The sequence below is a fragment of the Mus caroli genome, unplaced genomic scaffold (genome assembly GCF_978045245.1).
Source record: "Mus caroli unplaced genomic scaffold, Mus_caroli_1 scaffold_7, whole genome shotgun sequence".
Classification (NCBI taxonomy): Eukaryota; Metazoa; Chordata; class Mammalia; order Rodentia; family Muridae; genus Mus; species Mus caroli.
In genome coordinates this window covers 94,421,495-94,439,904 of record NW_028227262.1, presented here as the reverse complement: position 1 = coordinate 94,439,904, position 18,410 = coordinate 94,421,495, and the positions used below count along the sequence as shown (strand labels likewise).

The following is an 18,410-nucleotide window of genomic DNA, read 5'->3' as shown; positions in this document are numbered from 1 at the left end:
TGTAATGCGGGGTGCTCACCTATGATTCCAGCTCCCTGGGAATTCAAAGGCAGAGGAACCCCCAGAGCAAGCTGACTGGTAAGGCTAGCTCTACTAGAAAGCTCTGGATGTTGCTGAGAGACCCTCCCTGAAAGAATGAGGGAGCACAGTGATACAGGAAGACTCCGGACCGTGGGCCTCCACATGCATGCACACGCGGTGCGCACATAGACACATGAAATGAAGGGTGGGGGGAGTCTGCAGAAAAAGAAGACGATGAAACCAGAGTGTAAGGGGCAGGGGCAGTGCATGACCAGAAAGCAGCGCTCTCCAGAGCCAGCTGGCACCCCACCTACTTGGAGAATGGAGAACGGAAATGAAACTTGGGGGATTTTGAGCTAGCTGCTAATCTGTCATCATCTTTACACCACAGGTGTTGGGAAAGCCACAATTTAGGGCTGCCACCCCAGCCTCGCTTCTAGCTGATTATTAGGTATTCCCTGCATACTCTGTCTGATTAATGGGACCCAAATGCCTCCTGGGCCTCATCATGATGGAGGCCAACAGGGACCATCAGGACAGATAGACCTTAGATTAATGGACTCCAGGTATAAGAGACACTTTGACTTCCAAAAAAATGACCCCCTATTTTAATGTTAGCTCCTGCTTGCAGCTTGGTACTTGGATCTGTAATCACTAAGAAGCAAAACTATGTGTGTTTGTGTGTGTGTGTGTGTGTGTGTTTATGTGTGTGTGTGTGTGTGTTTACATGCCTCTTGGTGTTGGGGAATCTGGGGAGAGGATTATTTAGAGATACATAGGAAAGGAAGAAAGGAAGGAAGGAAGGAAGGAAGGAAGGAAGGAAGAAGGAAGGAAGGAAGGAAGGAAGGAAGGAAGGAAGGAAGGAAGGAAGGAAGAAGGAGGGAGGGAGGAGGAAAGGCAAGGGAACAGACAAAGCTTGGCTTTTACCACTAAGAAAGAACTATACCAAGTGTTGCTTAATGCTTACATTCCTACACACCTCTAAGAAGCACATGAAAATCATACCTTTACCCTGAAGGCAGTGCCTCATAAACCGAGGCTGTCACTCAGTTTTGTTTCTTGGAGCTGACGTGTGGATGGAGAGCACAAAGGACCAGAGTGTGCAGATGGGGAGCAGCTACATTCTTTGAATAATCAGCCCCCGTCTCACAGACACTTGAAGTCGCATGTGAAATATAAATAGCCTGCTCTTCCAGGAGCTGCCCAGGAAGCTGGCAGCCAAGCACAGAGGACAAGCGAGGACATCGCAAGAAATGATGCTGCTAACAGCAACAGTTGGAAGAGCCATGAGGAACACCCTGAGGAAGGTGTTCTCCAGCTGTGCAGCAGTGTATTCTTGGCCGTATGCTCCACCTGCCTTGCTGGGGTAGACTGTGGGCCAACCCCGTGTACAGTGTGTGTGTGTGTGTGTGTGTGTGTGTGTGTGTGTGTGTGTGTCGGGGGTGTACTTGCCTTCCTAGCAGGCTCCTGGGCAGTGTTTATATGGAAGGCCATGCTTTGTGAACCTTGCCACGTGCAGTGCTGTGGTTTTGATCTACGGGATCCACAGCTCCTCAGTTAACACTGGGGCTCAGGAGTTGCTCATAGGACTTGCTTGGTATGAAAGATTAGTTTTAGCCAGTTTAAAGCTGGGACCAGACTTTTGAACTTGACCCTGAACTTAGAAGTCTACTCTAGGTACAGACTATGTGCCCCTCCAAGAAGTGGCCAGGGTCACTGGATTTGTCATACCATTCCTATTGCAGTGACTCTGTGTGAGCCAGGGGAGATGTCAACTTAAATGGCTTCAGGTCAGCCATTATCTACTCCTGCATTTGCTATTATTGCAGACCTTGATCACTCTCACAGCAATCATTATCTGCCAAATACATCTTCTGTGTTTCTACCCTTCAGTCCTGTAGACTCACCTGGAGCACATCTCCCCTGAGCATCCCAGATGCCCCAGGCAGGGGTCTATGGAATGCTAGCTCTGGAATTCACACCCTGCAGTGTCTGTGAGGGGCTAGCTCTGGAATTTTGTACCACGCCTATGTCATCATATCCCAGACCTCCCTGCTTCTTCTCTGTCACTTTCAGTCGTCCTTAGATTTGTGCTGTTCACTTAAAATTGACATTCACACGGGTGCTGTGACCCTTCCCATTAAATTTTATACTTTCAGTATTGTTTATATTTTACTCACTGATCCATCACCGAAACGAAAAATAATTCATGGCAGAATCAGATCCAAAATAAAACAGATTTATATCCTCATTCAAACTTAATCCTAACAATAAAAGAGCGGTTCCCAATCTGTGGGTCTCCATCCCTTTTGAGGTCAAACGACCCTTTCAGATATCCTGCATATCGGGCATTTACATTACAGTTTATAGCAAAAGCAACATTACAGTTACGAAGCAGCAACAAATATAACTTTATGGCTGGGGGTCACCACAACACGAGGAACTGTATCAAAGGACCTCAGCTTGCAAAGGTTCATAACCTCTGGTATAGAAGTTCATTAGGTTGTATAGCTGTTTGGTCTGATTAAATTGTGTGTGTGATATTATGTATTTATTTGCAAAGCTTTTAATAATAAACTCTCTTGGTTTGTTTGTTTGTTTTATAAGAATCGGTGCTATTCCGCTTGCTGTCCTCCCTGTAAGTAGACTCCGGTCTCTTTGCAGCCATGAGCTTTTACACGGCAGAGAGTAAAGAGCACACTGATCCTGAGCAGGCTACACTGCTCACAGGGTGGAGAATCTCAGAAAGAAAACGTGCTCTCTGCCCTCACTCACAAGTTAGCTTTTAGGATTAGGATTTCTGCCAACTCCCTAGGTCCCAATCTGCAAAACTATCACCAAGCCATAGACGAGGGGCTTAGAGATGATTTTGTGGCTGACTCTTCATTTTGGGGTTTCTACTAAATGTAGATGTTTATTTAAAAGAAACAACACATTAGGGGAGCTGCAAAAAACAAACCCAAAACTTGGTTTCTACCTGTTTTAGGGAGAGAAAACCCGTTGAACACATAAAGCTTTTTCTGCCTTTTTCCCCCAAATTCTTATTTTACCCAGACTAACATCTCAGCACTCAAGAGGCTGAGGCAGGAGGATCACCAATACTGGGCCTGGGAGGCATGGGTTACAAAATAAAACACGGCTTAGGAAGGGAGGGAGGGAGGGAGGGAGGGAGGGAGGGAGGGAGGGAGGGAGGGAGGGAAAGAAAACAACAAAACAAAAGAAAATGACCCAGAAACGCTTTCCAAGGGCTGTCCCTAGCAGATCTATGTGGGGTTGGTAGAAGCTTTGGGTCATAGGGGCTTCTGAGTAAATGTGCAATTTTCCTCCAGGAAAAACAATTGTCTAAACCTCAATTATTTTTCTTAAGAAATTTAGCTTGTTGTTATATAAAAAAAAAAAGAAGAAGAAAGAAAGAAATTTAACTTTGGGAAGGAAGTTCTAAAGCTGTCCAATATAGGCCTCATATTGAAAGCCCAAGGAAACCTAGCACAGAGAACAACCATTACTTGGTATTTCCATCCACTCCCCCCTGAAAGCCACGCCCTCCAGCCCCATCTTCATTCAGTGACATTGTGATTCCGTTTCAGAGGAGTCCTGTTCTCTCCCAAACTCTATTCTCCTCATTCACTCAGCACTCAGCTATCACCCTCATGTGCCACCCCCCTCCCCAGTCCTTGTGCCACAGGGGTCACCAGATACCAAGATCCCAGCCCCCAGCTACCACATCTGGATTTTTCTGTTTCATGTGTTTGAGAATAGGTGGAAAGCAAGAAAGACCACCAAGGGGTGGACAGAAGAGGGAGTGCTCTAATTGTGTTCTTTGTTCTTTTAATATTTTTTTTTAATTTTTAAAATTTTATTACATATTTTCCTCAATTACATTTCCAATGCTATCCCAAAAGTCCCCCATAGCGCCCCCCACTTCCCTACCCACCCATTCCCATTCTTTTGGCTCTGGCATTCCCCTATATTGGGGCATATAAAGTTTGCAAGTCCAATGGGCCTCTCTTTCCATTGATCTTTCGATACATATGCAGCTAGAGACAAGAGCTCCGGGGTTCTGGTTAGTACATCATGTTGTTCCAACAATAGGGTTGCAGACCCCTTTAGCTCCTTGGGTACTTTCTCTAGCTTCTCCATTGGGAGCCCTGTGATACATCCAATAGCTGACTGTGAACATCCACTCCTGTGTTTGCTAGGCCCCGGCATCGTCTCACAAGAGACAGCTATATTTGGGTCCTTTCAGCAAAATCTTGCTAGTGTATGCAATGGTGTCAGCGTTTAGAAGCTGATTATGGGATGGATCCCTGGATACGGAAGTCTCTAAATGGTCCATCCTTTCATCACAGCTACGAACTTTGTCTCTGTAACTCCTTCCCTGGGTGTTTTGTTCCCAATTCTAAGAAGGTGCACAGTGTCCACACTTTGGTCTTCATTCTTCTTGAGTTTCATGCGTTTAGCAAATTGTATCTTATATCTTGGGTATCCTAAGTTTTGGGCTAATATCCACTTATCAGTGAATACATATTGTGTGAGTTCTTTTGTGATTGTGTTACCTCACTCAAGATGATGCCCTCCAGGTCCATCCATTTGGCTAGGAATTTCATAAATTCATTCTTTTTAATAGCTGAGTAGTACTCCATTGTGTAAATGTACCATAATTTCTGTATCCATTCCTCTGTTGAGGGACATCTGGGTTCTTTCCAGCTTCTGGCTATTATAAATAAGGCTGCTATGAACATAGTGGAGCATGTGTCCTTCTTACCGGTTGGGACATCTTCTGGATAAATGCCCAGGAGAGGTATTGCTGGATCCTCCAGTAGTACTATGTCCAATTTTCTGAGGAACCGCCAGACTGATTTACAGAGTGGTTGTACAAGCTTGCAATCCCACCAACAATGGAGGAGTGTTCCTCTTTCTCCACATCCTCGCCAGCATCTGCTGTCACCTGAATTTTTGATCTTAGCCATTCTGACTGGTGTGAGGTGGAATCTCAGGGTTGTTTTGATTTGCATTTCCCTGATGATTAAGGATATTGAACATTTTTTCAGGTGCTTCTCTGCCATTCGGTATTCCTCAGGTGAGAATTCGTTGTTCATTTCTGAGCCCCATTTTTTAATGGGGTTATTTGACTTTCTGGAGTCCACCTTCTTGAGTTCTTTATATATATTGGATATTAGTCCCTTATCTGATTTAGGATAGGTGAAGATCCTTTCCCAATCTGTTGGTGGTTTTTTTGTCTTATTGATGGTGTCTTTAGCCTTGCAGAAGCTTTGCAGTTTCATGAGGTCCCACTTGTCAATTCTCGATCTTACAGCACAAGCCATTACTGTTCTATTCAGGAATTTTTCCCCTGTGCCCATATCTTCAAGGCTTTTCCCCACTTTCTCCTCTATAAGTTTCAGTGTCTCTGGTTTTATGTGAAGTTCCTTGATCCACTTAGACTTGACCTTAGTACAAGGAGATAGGAATGGATTGATTCGCATTCTTCTACATGTTAACAACCAGTTGTGCCAGCACCATTTGTTGAAAATGCTGTCTTTCTTCCACTGGATGTTTTTAGCTCCCTTGTCGAAGATCAAGTGACCGTAGGTGTGTGGGTTCATTTCTGGGTCTTCAATTCTATTCTATTGGTCTATTTGTCTGTCACTATACCAGTACCATGCAGTTTTTATCACAATTGTTCTGTAGTAAAGCTTTAGGTACAGCATGGTGATTCCACCAGAGGTTCTTTTATCCTTGAGAAGAGTTTTTGCTATTCTAGGTTTTTTGTTATTCCAGATGAATTTGCAGATTGCACTTTCTAATTCGTTGAAGAATTGATTTGGAATTTTGATGGGGATTGCATTGAATCTGTAGATTGCTTTTGGCAAGATAGCCATTTTTACAATGTTGATCCTGCCAATCCATGAGCATGGGAGATCTTTCCATCTTCTGAGATCTTCTAGAATTTCTTTCTTCAGAGACTTGAAGTTTTTATTATACAGATCTTTCACTTCCTTAGTTAGAGTCACGCCAAGATATTTTATATTATTTGTGACTATTGAGAAGGGTGTTGTTTCCCTAATTTCTTTCTCAGCCTGTTTATTCTTTGTGTAGAGAAAGGCCATTGATTTGTTTGAGTTAATTTTATATCCAGCTACTTCACCGAAGCTGTTTATCAGGCTTAGGAGTTCTCTGGTGGAATTTTTAGGGTCACTTATATATACTATCATATCATCTGCAAAAAGTGATATTTTGACTTCATCTTTTCCAATTTGTATCCCTTTGATCTCCTTTTGTTGTCGAATTGCTCTGGCTAGGACTTCAAGTACAATGTTGAATAGGTATGGAGAAAGTGGACAGCCTTGTCTAGTCCCTGATTTTAGAGGGATTGCTTCAAGCTTCTCACCATTTACTTTGATGTTGGCTACTGGTTTGCTGTAGATTGCTTTTATCATGTTTAGGTATGGGCCTTGAATTCCTGATCTTTCCAAGACTTTTATCATGAATGGGTGTTGGATCTTGTCAAATGCTTTTTCCGCATCTAACGAGATGACCATGTGGTTTTTGTCTTTGAGTTTGTTTATATACTGGATTACATTGATGGATTTCCGTATATTGAACCATCCCTGCATCCCTGGGATGAAACCTACTTGGTCAGGATGGATGATTGTTTTGATGTGTTCTTGGATTCGGTTAGCAAGAACTTTATTGAGGATTTTTGCATCAATATTCATAAGGGATATTGGTCTGAAGTTTTCTATCTTTGTTGGGTCTTTTTGTGGTTTAGGTATCAGAGTAATTGTGGCTTCATAGAATGAGTTGGGTAGAGTACCTTCTGTTTCTATTTTGTGGAATAGTTTGTGAAGAACTGGGATTAGATCTTCTTTGAAGGTCTGATAGAACTCTGCACTAAACCCATCTGGTCCTGGGCTTTTTTTAGTTGGGAGACTATTAATGACTGCTTCTATTTCTTTGGGGGATATAGGGCTGTTTAGATCATTAACCTGATCTTGATTCAACTTTGGTACCTGGTATCTGTCTAGGAACTTCTCCATTTCATCCATGTTCTCCAGTTTTGTTGAGTATAGCCTTTGGTAGAAGGATCTGATGGTGTTTTGGATGTCTTCAGGATCTGTTGTTATGTCTCCTTTTTCATTTCTGATTTTGTTAATTAGGATGCTTTCCCTGTGCCCTCTAGTGAGTCTGGCTAAGGGTTTATCTATCTTGTTGATTTTCTCAAAGAACCAGCTCCTTGATTGGTTGATTCTTTGAATAGTTCTTCTTGTTTCCATTTGGTTGATTTCGCCCCTGAGTTTGATTATTTCCTGCCGTCTACTCCTCTTGGGTGAATTTGCTTCCTTTTGTTCTAGTGCTTTTAGGTGTGTTGTCAAGCTGCTAATGTGTGCTCTCTCTAGTTTCCTTTTGGAGGCACTCAGAGCTATGAGTTTTCCTCTTAGAAATGCTTTCATTGCGTCCCATAAGTTTGGGTATGTTGTGGCTTCATTTTCATTGAACTCTAAAAAGTCCTTAATTTCTTTCTTTATTCCTTCCTTGACCAAGGTATCATTGAGAAGAGTGTTGTTCAGTTTCCACGTGAAGGTTGGCTTTCTATTGTTTATTTTGTTATTGAAGATCAGCCTTAGTCCATGGTGATCTGATAGGATGCATGGGACAATTTAAATATTTTTGTATCTGTTGAGGCCTGTTTTGTGACCAATTATGTGGTCAATTTTGGAGAAGGTACCATGAGGTGCTGAAAAGAAGGTATATCCTTTTGTTTTAGGATAGAATGTTCTGTAGATATCTGCCAGATCCATTTGATTCATAATTTCTGTTAGTTTCACTGTGTCCCTGTTTAGTTTCTGTTTCCATGATCTGTCCATTGGTGAAAGTGGTGTGTTGAAGTCTCCCACTATTATTGTATGAGGTGCAATGTGTGCTTTGAGATTTACTAAAGTTTCTTTAATGAATGTGGCTGCCTTTGTATTTGGAGCATAGATATTCAGGATTGATAGTTCCTCTTGGAGGATTTTACCTTTGATGAGTATGAAGTGCCCCTCCCTGTCTTTTTTGATGACTTTGGGTTGGAAGTCAAGCTTATCAGATATTAGAATGGCTACTCCAGCTTGTTTCTTCATACCATTTGCTTGGAAAATTGTTTTCCAGCCTTTCATTCTGAGGTAGTGTCTATCTTTTTCTCTGAGATGAGTTTCCTGTAAGCAGCAAAATGTTGGGTCTTGTTTGTGTAGCCAGTTTGTTAGTCTATGTCTTTTTATCGGGGAGTTGAGTCCATTGATATGAAGAGATATTAAGGAAAAGTAATTGTTGTTTCCTGTTATTTTTGTTGTTAAAGTTGGCATTCTGTTCTTGTGGCTGTCTTCTTTTAGGTTTGTTGAGGGATTACCTTCTTGTTGTTTCTAGGGTGTGGTTCCTGTCCTTGTATTGGTTTTTTTCTGTTATTATCCTTTGAAGGGCTGGATTCGTGGAGAGATAATGTGTGAATTTGGTTTTGTCGTGGAATACTTTGGTTTCTCCATCTATGTTAATTGAGAGTTTGGCTGGGTATAGTAGCCTGGGCTGGAATTTGTGTTCTTTTAGTGTCTGTATAACATCCGTCCAGGATCTTCTGGCTTTCATAGTCTCTGGTGAAAAATCTGGTGTAATTCTGATAGGCTTGCCTTTATATGTTACTTGGCCTTTTTCTCTTACTGCTTTTAGTATTCTATCTTTATTTAGAGCATTTGTTGTTCTGATTATTATGTGTCGGGAGGTATTTCTTTTCTGGTCCAGTCTATTTGGAGTTCTGTAGGCTTCTTGTATGTTCATGGGCATCTCTTTCTTTAGATTTGGGAAGTTTTCTTCTATAATTTTGTTGAAGATGTTTGCTGGTCCTTTGAGTTGAAAATCTTCATTCTCATCCACTCCTATTATCCTTAGGTTTGGTCTTCTCATTGTGTCCTGTATTTCTTGGATGTTTTGAGTTAGGATCTTTTTGCATTTTACATTTTCCTTGATTGTTGTGCCGATGTTCTCTATGGAATCTTCTGCACCTGAGATTCTCTCTTCCATCTCTTGTATTCTGTTGCTGATGCTGGTATCTATGGTTCCAGATTTCTTTCCTAGGGTTTCTATCTCCAGTGTTGCCTCATTTTGGGTTTTCTTTATTGTGTCTACTTCCCTTTTTAGGTCTAGTATGGTTTTGTTCATTTCCATCATCTGTTTGCATGTGTTTTCCTGTTTTTCTGTAAGGACTTCTACCTATTTGATTATGTTATCCTGTTTTTCTTTAAGGATTTGTAACTCTTTAGCAGTGTTCTCCTGCAATTCTTTAAGGGATTTTTGTGCTTCCTCTTTACTGTCTTCTACCTGTTTACCAGTGTTCCTTTGTATTTCTTTAAGTGTGTTATTAAAGTCCTTTTTGAAGTCCTCTACCATCATCAGGAGATATGCTTTTAGATCCGTGTCTAGCTTTTCTGGTGTGTTGGGGTGCCCTGGACTGGGCGAAGTGGGAGTGCTGGGTTCTGATGATGGTGAGTGGTCTTGGTTTCTGTTAGTAAGATTATTACGTTTACCTTTCGCCATCTGGTAATCTCTGGGGTTAGTTGTTGTCGTTGTCACTGTTTAAAGATTGGAGCAGAAGCTGTGTTCCACTCACCAGCAGTCTCAAAATCCTGTGGCGGGGGTCGTGGATAGCTGGCGGTACCCCGGTGCTGGTCCAGCCGGAAGAGGCCTGTGGTCCTACTCAGGCAGGTTTTCTGCTTCCCTAACTAATGCAATCTCAGGTCCCGCGCGCAATTGGATTGGAGCAGAAGCTGTGTTCCACTCTCCAGAAGTCTTAAGATCCTGTGGCGGGTGTTGTGGGTAGCTGTCGAGTGTCAGCCGACCCTGCACCCTAGCTACCCTGGTGCTTTTCTGACCGGAAGAGGCTTGTGGCCCTATGTAGGCCGGATTTCTCTCTCCCCAACCAGAGCAGTCTCAGGTCCCGCGTGATTGGACTGGAGCAGAAGCTGTGTTCCACTCACCAGCAGTCTCAAAATCCTGTGGCGGGGGTCGTGGGTAGCTGGCAGGTGTCAGCCGACCCTGCGCTCCAGCTACCCCGGTGCTGATCCGGCCGGATGAGGCCTGTGGCCCTACTCAGGCCGGTTTCTGCTTCCCTAACTAATGCAGTCTCAGGTCCCGCGCGCACTTGGATTGGAGCAGAAGCTGTGTTCCACTCACCAGAAGTCTTAAGATCCTGTGGCGGGTGTTGTGGGTAGCTGGCGAGTGTCAGCCGACCCTGTGCCCTAGCTACCCCCGTTCTTTTAATATTTTATGCACTATATTTATTGTTTTCTTGTATGTTATTATAATTTCTAACTCAATAGAATTCTATTTAAAATATTGTTTATAAAGGTTCAAAACATGAGCTTGTAAGTGAGGAATTGACATAATTCTTCATTTTCAGGGTGTCTATTAAAACATTTTATATAATAAGTTATATAACCACTACCACAACCTAAGTTTAAAACATCTTCATTATCCCCTAAGACATTCTCCTATCCACTTCCCTATGCCATCCAACCCCACAGAAGCATCCTTCTACTTTCTGCCTCTATAACTTCTGTGATTCACACAAATGGCTTTTGTATCTGTGTCTTTCACTTAGGGTTTATCAAGTTCTCGGGATCCTATTTGTAACACACAGCAGTATTTAATCCTTTTTTATTGGTAAATAATATTCCATTACCATCTACCTATTTTCCCCCATCATCTTAGAATTCCATGAAATAGAGCCTCTTACAACACCAGAAGTACAGGAAAACATTAATGCCCACTCCCATTGGCAATTGTTTCGAAGAATCACCATTCTGTACCTGACCAGATCCATTCCCAGTAAGGCTTCCGTCTCAGCAGCTGGCTCTCTGGCATTGATGGCTTCGTTGGCTATGCATACCCCATGTTCATTGGCTCCCATTTCTGCCCCCCAGAGCCAGGCAGGTCTGCTTATCACGATGGCATGGGTCCTGGGGACTTGGTCGATTGAGATGTAAGTGCACTGCAAATGAAAACAAGCAAGACGGTGCCATCATGTGTCAGAAACCTTTCAGTTCCCACCTTGGTACCTACGCTGGACCTTCACATTGGTTACAGAGCAGAGAGTACAAGACCTGAAATACAGCCTCCAGACACCGTGGGGCAGCCCGGGGCTCCTTGCTGAGCACCCCTGTGCTTTGTTCAAGCTGGGCTGTTCACAGAGTTTTCCCCACAGCATCACCCTCAGCCAGGTGTCGAGCTGACCACTGTACTGCCCTTCTCTGCTTACACCCCCGTGTTGCCCCCAGAAAACTTCCTCCTCACATGAAAACCCCAGTTTCTAAACTTTCTAGAAATCATAGCTCTCTAGCTTCAAATGAAACTTTACCCAGAAACCTGACCCAGAAAGCAGGTATGCAGGTGCTTTGTCTAAAGCAAACTAAAACAGGACTTCGGAGGCCCATAAGATGATCCTTCCCTCCCCAGGGTTTATGGAACATTTGATGATCTAGAGTCTCTGGAGTGTAGTTAAAGGGACCTAGAAACAGTCCCCTTCCACATGACAAGGTGTTCTCACACACACTCACTCCCCTGCCTAACCACTGAACTCTCTTGCTAAGCTAGCGAAGCCACCAACGGAAAAACTTTCCAGAGAGATGTACTTCACCATTGTCAGAGGTACAGTTCCCACTACTCCAAGAACTTGAGCCTAATGAACGACTTGTAAAGTATTTTTAATCTTCTGCCATGGGCTGGGGATCATTCTGCCATGGGCTGGGGATCATTGTCGGTAGAGTGCTTTCCTATCACCCGGAATGTCCTGAGCTTGATCCCATGTTTCTTTAAATGGAATTGAAATCTCTGTCTTCAAAATGTATTCACTGCAGTGTCCAAAGCAAGCCATTCTGCATCACCAGGGCTTCATGTGGAATTAAAGGCCTGATCCCCTGGGTGGTACTACTGGGAGATGGTGGATCAGTCACCTGACATTTAGGGCAGTCTCCCCAGCTCCAGGAGCCCCAGCAGACTAGGCTCAGCTGCCCACGCAATGTGCCAATTAAAAGAGCAACCACATTGAAAGAGAATGACGGGGAGCTAGTGGATATTGGGAAGTGTCCAGTGACCCCAACTTCATCTTTGGGTTACTGGTGATGAGCTCTAGGTTTTTTGGTTTTGTTTTTTTGTTTTCATGGTTTTTTGAGACAGGGTTTCTCTGTATAACTCTGGCTATCCTGGAACTCACTTTGTAGACCAGGCTGACCTCGAACTCAGAAATCCACCTGCCTCTGCTGGGATTAAAGGTGTGCACCACCATGCCCGGCAGCTCTAGGTTTTAATAGGGAGAGAATCTAGGTACAAAAGTACTGGCTATACACAAAGTCGAGGTACAGTCTGTTGATCACTGTCTCAGCTGATTCTGGAAGGTGGGCTAAGAAAGACTTGCTGCTTATGGGACAAGTTGGTTCTCAGGAAATGATCACTTCTATCCGAGGCTGCAGCATTGCCTTCTTCTGGGAGGTGGTCATCCAGTAAGGCACTGCTGTTCCTGGAATTCAAAGGGACTGCAGGTTTAAGACAAGAAATGGCCTCTGTGTGCTCATCCTTGTCAGGAAGTAAGATAGGCAAAGCAGCTCGAGGCCAAATAGAAAGACGAGAGAAACTTAAATGGACACAAGAAGCAGGGAAAACCTCTCACCCTGGGATCTAGTTTGCCTTCTGAGAGCCTAGAGACTTCAGCACAACTGGTGAGGCCAAAATGACCTGCGTGCTTTCCTAGAAGCATCTCCAGCAAGAATATTCAAGACAGCAAATGAGGAGGGCAGAGAGGCGGCTCTGTGGTTAAGGGCAACGGCTTCTCTCTCAAAAGACCTGGGTTCAATTCCCAGCAATCACATCACGGCTCACCACCGGCCCACACCTGTTTATAACTCCACTTCCAGAGCATCTAATGTCTCCTTCTGCTCTCCATGGCCGCCAGGCAAGCACGTGGGACCCAGACATATATACAGGCAAAATACTTACACACATAAAATAAAAATAAATAACAAACAATCGGTGCTTCCTGAAGCCCAGAACGTTTGTACCCCAGGCTCCATTGAATTATCTCTCCTTCTGCATTTATCTCTAAGCCCTAACACCACTCCTTTGAAAAATGCAATTACATTTACAAAGAGAAATTATTGATATAAAAAAAACTATATCATCTCATATTGTTCCCTCAATTTGAAATTTTTAATTTTCACCATTGTTTAATCTTTAAATATCATAAATTCCACCCTTTGAGGAATGTAACTTAGAAAGCCTCAGGATCAAGCATACAGCCACATAAACCCCGACACCCTAGAAAAGGCAGCATCTTCGTTCTTCATTGTGCACTACCGACCCACTTCCTGTACAGATCCTTGCCTAAATGCCTATTAAATCTACTAACTCTGCTCTACTCTGGCTCATCCTGAACCTTCTCTGTGTGGCAGAGCATCCAGTTTTACCTGGGCTGAGGCTGTTGGTGGTAAGCCACACACACGCGCGCACACACACACACACACACACACACACACACACACACACGCACTGACGGACACACGAGGAGTGACTAACAGGCCAGGCTGATGTGCATTGGTTGGCAGGAATCTGACACGAAGTGAGAAGTCAGAGAAACTAAGGCAGAAGTCTTTCTCCTGCTTTCAGCTACCTGTAGACAAGGAGCTGATGTTTGGTAGCAAAAGTTTCAAAACCTGTCACGGAGGCCGTTAGAGGGGCAACCTTGTGAGAGCCTTGGATCCCCAGAGGTGTTTTGGTGGGTTGGGAGGGAGGGGGTACTATAGACTCTGGCCTCTTTCTACCTCCATCCCTGAGTCTTGACGTAGGTGATTCTTAACCACACGCTCCTGCCTTGATGGGATGCCTTCCCACAGACCCAACAGTCACAACTGGGACCCCCAAACTGGGAGCCAAAATATCCCTTTTCTCTGTAAAGCTTACCTACCTGGAGCAGCTTTATGCTGATAAAACCATGCTTAACTCAGGCACTGGCCAAGACTCTTCACAACTCCTCCCCCAAATACAGGCTGACAAAGTTTATCTTGAAAAGAATGAGTCAGGACATAGCCATGGCTTCTCCAGGGTATAGAATCATTGTTGCTTTTTTTTTTTTTAGACAGTTAGAAAGTTAAAATACAAAATGGTTTTATTAATCTGTCTTAGGTCTGTTTTTACACACTCATTTCCAACTATTTACAGAGCACCCATGACTCTCAGACGCAGCACCCGAGGCAGTGGGGCATGGGCCAGAGACCCGGGAGTTCCTTCCAGTGACCTCTACTCAGGGGAAGTGCAATTCTTGATTTGGGAACAGAAAAGAATTTCAGGACAAGTCATGTTGAGGCAGAGCTGGAGTTAATGAAGAGATCTTAGTGAAACTTAAGCGAGGAGGTTAGTATAAAAGCTCTCAGGGAAAACAAGATATACTTAAGTGTGGGGTTTAGATTCTCAAGGGAGACTTCAGTACTGTGGCTGCTGTCAAGTTGTATCTCAAAAAGCTGCTAAGAAACATTGTTTCCTTCCTGTTTCCTCTAAGTGGGATTATGGGGTGTCTTGAATAGGACTCCAGCCTGTAAGGTTAATCCTGAGTCACGGGAGCAGCTCCAGAAGGTGTCCAGAGACACCTGTCCTGAGAGTCCCTGGAAACTGCAGATTAAGGTGAGGGACAGAAGAAAAGCTTGGCTCAAGCCTGACACAGTCGTGCTTTGCCTTAGTTATGTTTTCATTGCTGTGACAGAGTATCCCGACCGAAAATAAAAGCAACTTTGTATCCTGACAAAAAAAAAAAAAAGCAGCTTTGGAGACAAATCAACAAAGGGCTTATCTGGGCTCAGAGTTACAAGGTCCTGTCAGCCCACAGCAGGAAGTCCTGGTGCAGCAGCAGAAGGCTACTGCTCAGTGTGTCCACGGCTGGAAATCAGAGGACCCGAGACACTGGGCAAGCTCCCTTGCCCCTGTCTGTGCAGTGCAGGACCAGAGCCCAGAATTCTGCCTACTTGTCTAATCCAGATACTCCCTCACAGGCGTGGTCAGAGGCTAACCCAACCTTGATATTCACTCACCAGCATGGTCAGAGGCTAACCCAACCTAGATACTCCCTCACAGGCGTGGTCAGAGGCTAACCCAACCTTGATACTCACTCACCAGCATGGTCAGAGGCTAACCCAACCTAGATACTCCCTCACAGGCGTGGTCAGAGGCTAACCCAACCTAGATACTCCCTCACAGGCGTGGTCAGAGGTTTATCTCCTGGGTGATTTCTAGATCCTAACAAGTTTGATAATTGATATTAACTGTTGTGGTCCTCAAAAATTGTCCATTGCTATTTTAATATGTATATTTGAAATGTATCTGTATAAGGAGTAATGTCACCACATAGGCCGCCTTTACAGCAAATGCTATAAATTACACTGGAATTTCATCTGGCAAGAGGCTTCAATCAGAATTCCTCCCTGTATTCCCTTTGGGTTTTCATTTCTGTCTTGCCTCAAGAGCATTTACATCATATACTTACTGCTGTTGGATGACAGCATGGAGGCCAGTCCCTGCTCTGTGACTGGGAAGGATACAGAGCACGCACAAATAGTGACCATCATCAGGATGACTTCAGGACATGTCACAGGGGCCTGTGTGTTCCATACACATGGTATCTTGTGGCCCTTCTCTGATTAGCTTTACCATGCTTCCTATTCTATTCCATATAATTGATGTTTTAATTATATGTGCTAGTTACACAATGGCTGCCTCCTTCAGCGAGAACGTCAGTTCCACTAGTAAAGATGTTTTTGTCGCCTAGCTTATTAACACATCCCGAGGTTGAATTTAGCAATTGGCAATGAGCTTTTCTAAGGATTTACTTTTATTTAATGTGTATGACTCTTTTGCCGGCATGTACATGTGTGCACTGTATATATTCAGGGCCAGTCATAGCCAGCAGGCTATATCAGATCCCCTGGCACTGGAGTTATAGATAATTGTAAGCCACCATATGGGTGCTGGGGACTGAACTCAGGTCCTCTATTAGAGCAGTAAGCGCTTAACCTCTGAGCCATCTTTCCAGACCTGTCAATGAATTTTTTGCTGGGAGAGAAAGGGGTGGGGGGAGAGAGAGAGAGAGAGAGAGAGAGAGAGAGAGAGAGAGAGAGAGAGAGAGATCAAGTTCTCAGGGAATATAAGAGAGATTACATCTAGTTGGCCACTCTACCAAGCAGAGGATATTTGAAGTAATTTTAAAATGATCCGGGTAATGGAGATTTCATGCAGAACTGAGAACAGAAAACCATATGTTCCTTGTGTATTCACAGTTCAAGAAGATCCCCTCAGTGGCACTGAGAGGGGCTCTGTGGGCAGCCCAGAACTACAAGGGCTCAGTAAGTGCTGAATGGTAAGTGTGTCCCACACTGAATCAAAGGACCAGATGGTGTTTGTGGGAGTTAAAATCCATGTAGCCAATCTGACGCTGTGCAGGCTAAACTTAGATGATGAGGAAGGAAGGGATTCCCAAGTGACCAGATGGGTCAAGTCAGCCCTTTCAGAGTGCTCCAAATCCACCCTACCAGGGAGCCTCAGGGAGCCTCCAATGCATGCCCCTAGAAGCCTCTTTGTCACAGGCCACAGGAGCCCTGGCCTGACAAGGGCCCTTGTGTGACAGCTATTCAAGCCCTCTGTGCTTCACTGTCACTTAAGCACAGCTAATCATAAGGTGGGGCTGGGTTGGGGAAGAGTGAGCATCACAAACTCACACAGCTTGGTTATTCACAGTGCCAGTGAAAAAAGAAATCTCACAAAACAAGGGTCATTTACAACAGATGTGATTAGCTAGGCTTTCTTCAGCCAACCATTTAGAGCTCGGCCTCTGAAGAGGTCATTTTTATAAGTAAAATCCATGGACCTTGGCGACTATGCCATAATTAGTAAGGGAAAGAAGAAGCAGAAGTGAGCTACAGAGGCCTCCCCCCAGGAACACAAATCCAGAGAGCATCTTTCATGGCAGAAGCAGGGGAGCGCTCCAAGTCAAAGATTCCTATTTAAATTTATAGGAAAACAAACAACAAGAGCGAGAAGATCAGAGGTTAGGGAGAGGTCTCAGAACATTAAGTGCTTGCCACCCAAGCATGAGGATGTGAGTCCACTCTCAGCACCCAGGGAAAGCTCTCTGCAGCGGAGCACACCTGTAACACTAATACCGGTGAGGCAGAGATAGGGGGATGCCTGCTAGTCTTGCCAAACTGGTAGGCTCTGTGTTCAGTGAGAAACCCCTCTTCAGAAGTTAAGTGGAAATGATTGAGGGAAACACCTGACATCAACCCCAGGTCTCCACATGTGTACGTGAATACAGTGCACGCGTGCGTGCACGCGCGCACACACACACACACTGTTCACATACACAAACACATATGTACACAAAATACACCACTTAGAAGAATCTAAGGAAAGGAATGAGCAGCTTGCCCCACAGCCCCACAGCCCCACAGCCCCTCCCACCCTGCCTTTCATTAAACAGTCTGTCAGTGAGTGTGACTTATGGTGCCAAAGCCACAAGGATAGAAGGGGACCTGAGCACAAGGGGCACTTTCCATTGTCAGTCAGCATTTGTCTCACCTGAGGTCTCATCCTTTCAGGTGGCTTCAGGAGAACACCTGAGGGAGGGGGCAGAGAAGGTAGGCCTAGGCCTTCAATAAACCCCACGTACAATAACAGGCACAACCACTGTGAAGAGCAAGCCCTCCACTGTCCTGTGGGGCTGGATGGAAACTGAAAGGCAAGCTCGGCTTCATGGGCGCCTACGCACCCGAGTTCCAGAGCACACTATTTCTGGCTGTCACCCAGTGAAAGGCCGACACAGACTCACACAATAGGCATTTCAGCTTGTGAAATGCAGTCATTGTATCTTCCCTACTGTACTCAGATGGGGACCACAGCCCTGACACCACCAGGGAGGACCTTTATTGGAGAGCTGATGAGTCAGCCAGACTTCAAGGGCAGAAGAGAAAAGGCTGGAGACTGGCCAGCTTGGGAAAGAACATTAAGAGGCTTGCCTCTTTAAAGCAGCATTATCCTGATCCCCGAGGCTTAGGGCAGGGGCCTGGTTTAGCCCAGAGTCAAATCTGCCATTTGACTTCTCAGTGGGTGCGAAAGAAGGTGCTGAGGGCACAGAGGACCTCTCTCGGTCACATTTCAGAACTGCCTGGCATTTCCCTGAAACTGTGCCTGATCTCTGGGACGGTCAGTGTGCAGGCCGGGCCTGAGGACTGGATTTGGGGAGGGAAGCATGCCAGAAGGAAGCCCTCTACTAAGCCGTGCTCGCAAAGCCATGAGCATTGATTGCGCTTTCGACTCAGAGCTGGCCT

The 18,410-nt window shown here is 44.6% G+C and overlaps 1 protein-coding gene across 4 annotated transcripts in view; it reads right to left on the bottom strand.

Annotated features, from left to right (window-relative positions):
- The window catches only part of Scrn1 (secernin 1), a 72,571-nt gene that overhangs the window by 25,917 nt on the left and 28,244 nt on the right, over positions 1-18,410 (bottom strand). For all 4 annotated transcript variants that reach the window (XM_029478819.2, XM_085840606.1, XM_021165639.3 and 1 more), the window contains one exon: positions 10,860-11,041. In XM_029478819.2, coding sequence (XP_029334679.1) covers positions 10,860-11,041 — 182 coding nt within the window. The remainder of the gene's footprint in view (positions 1-10,859; positions 11,042-18,410) is intronic.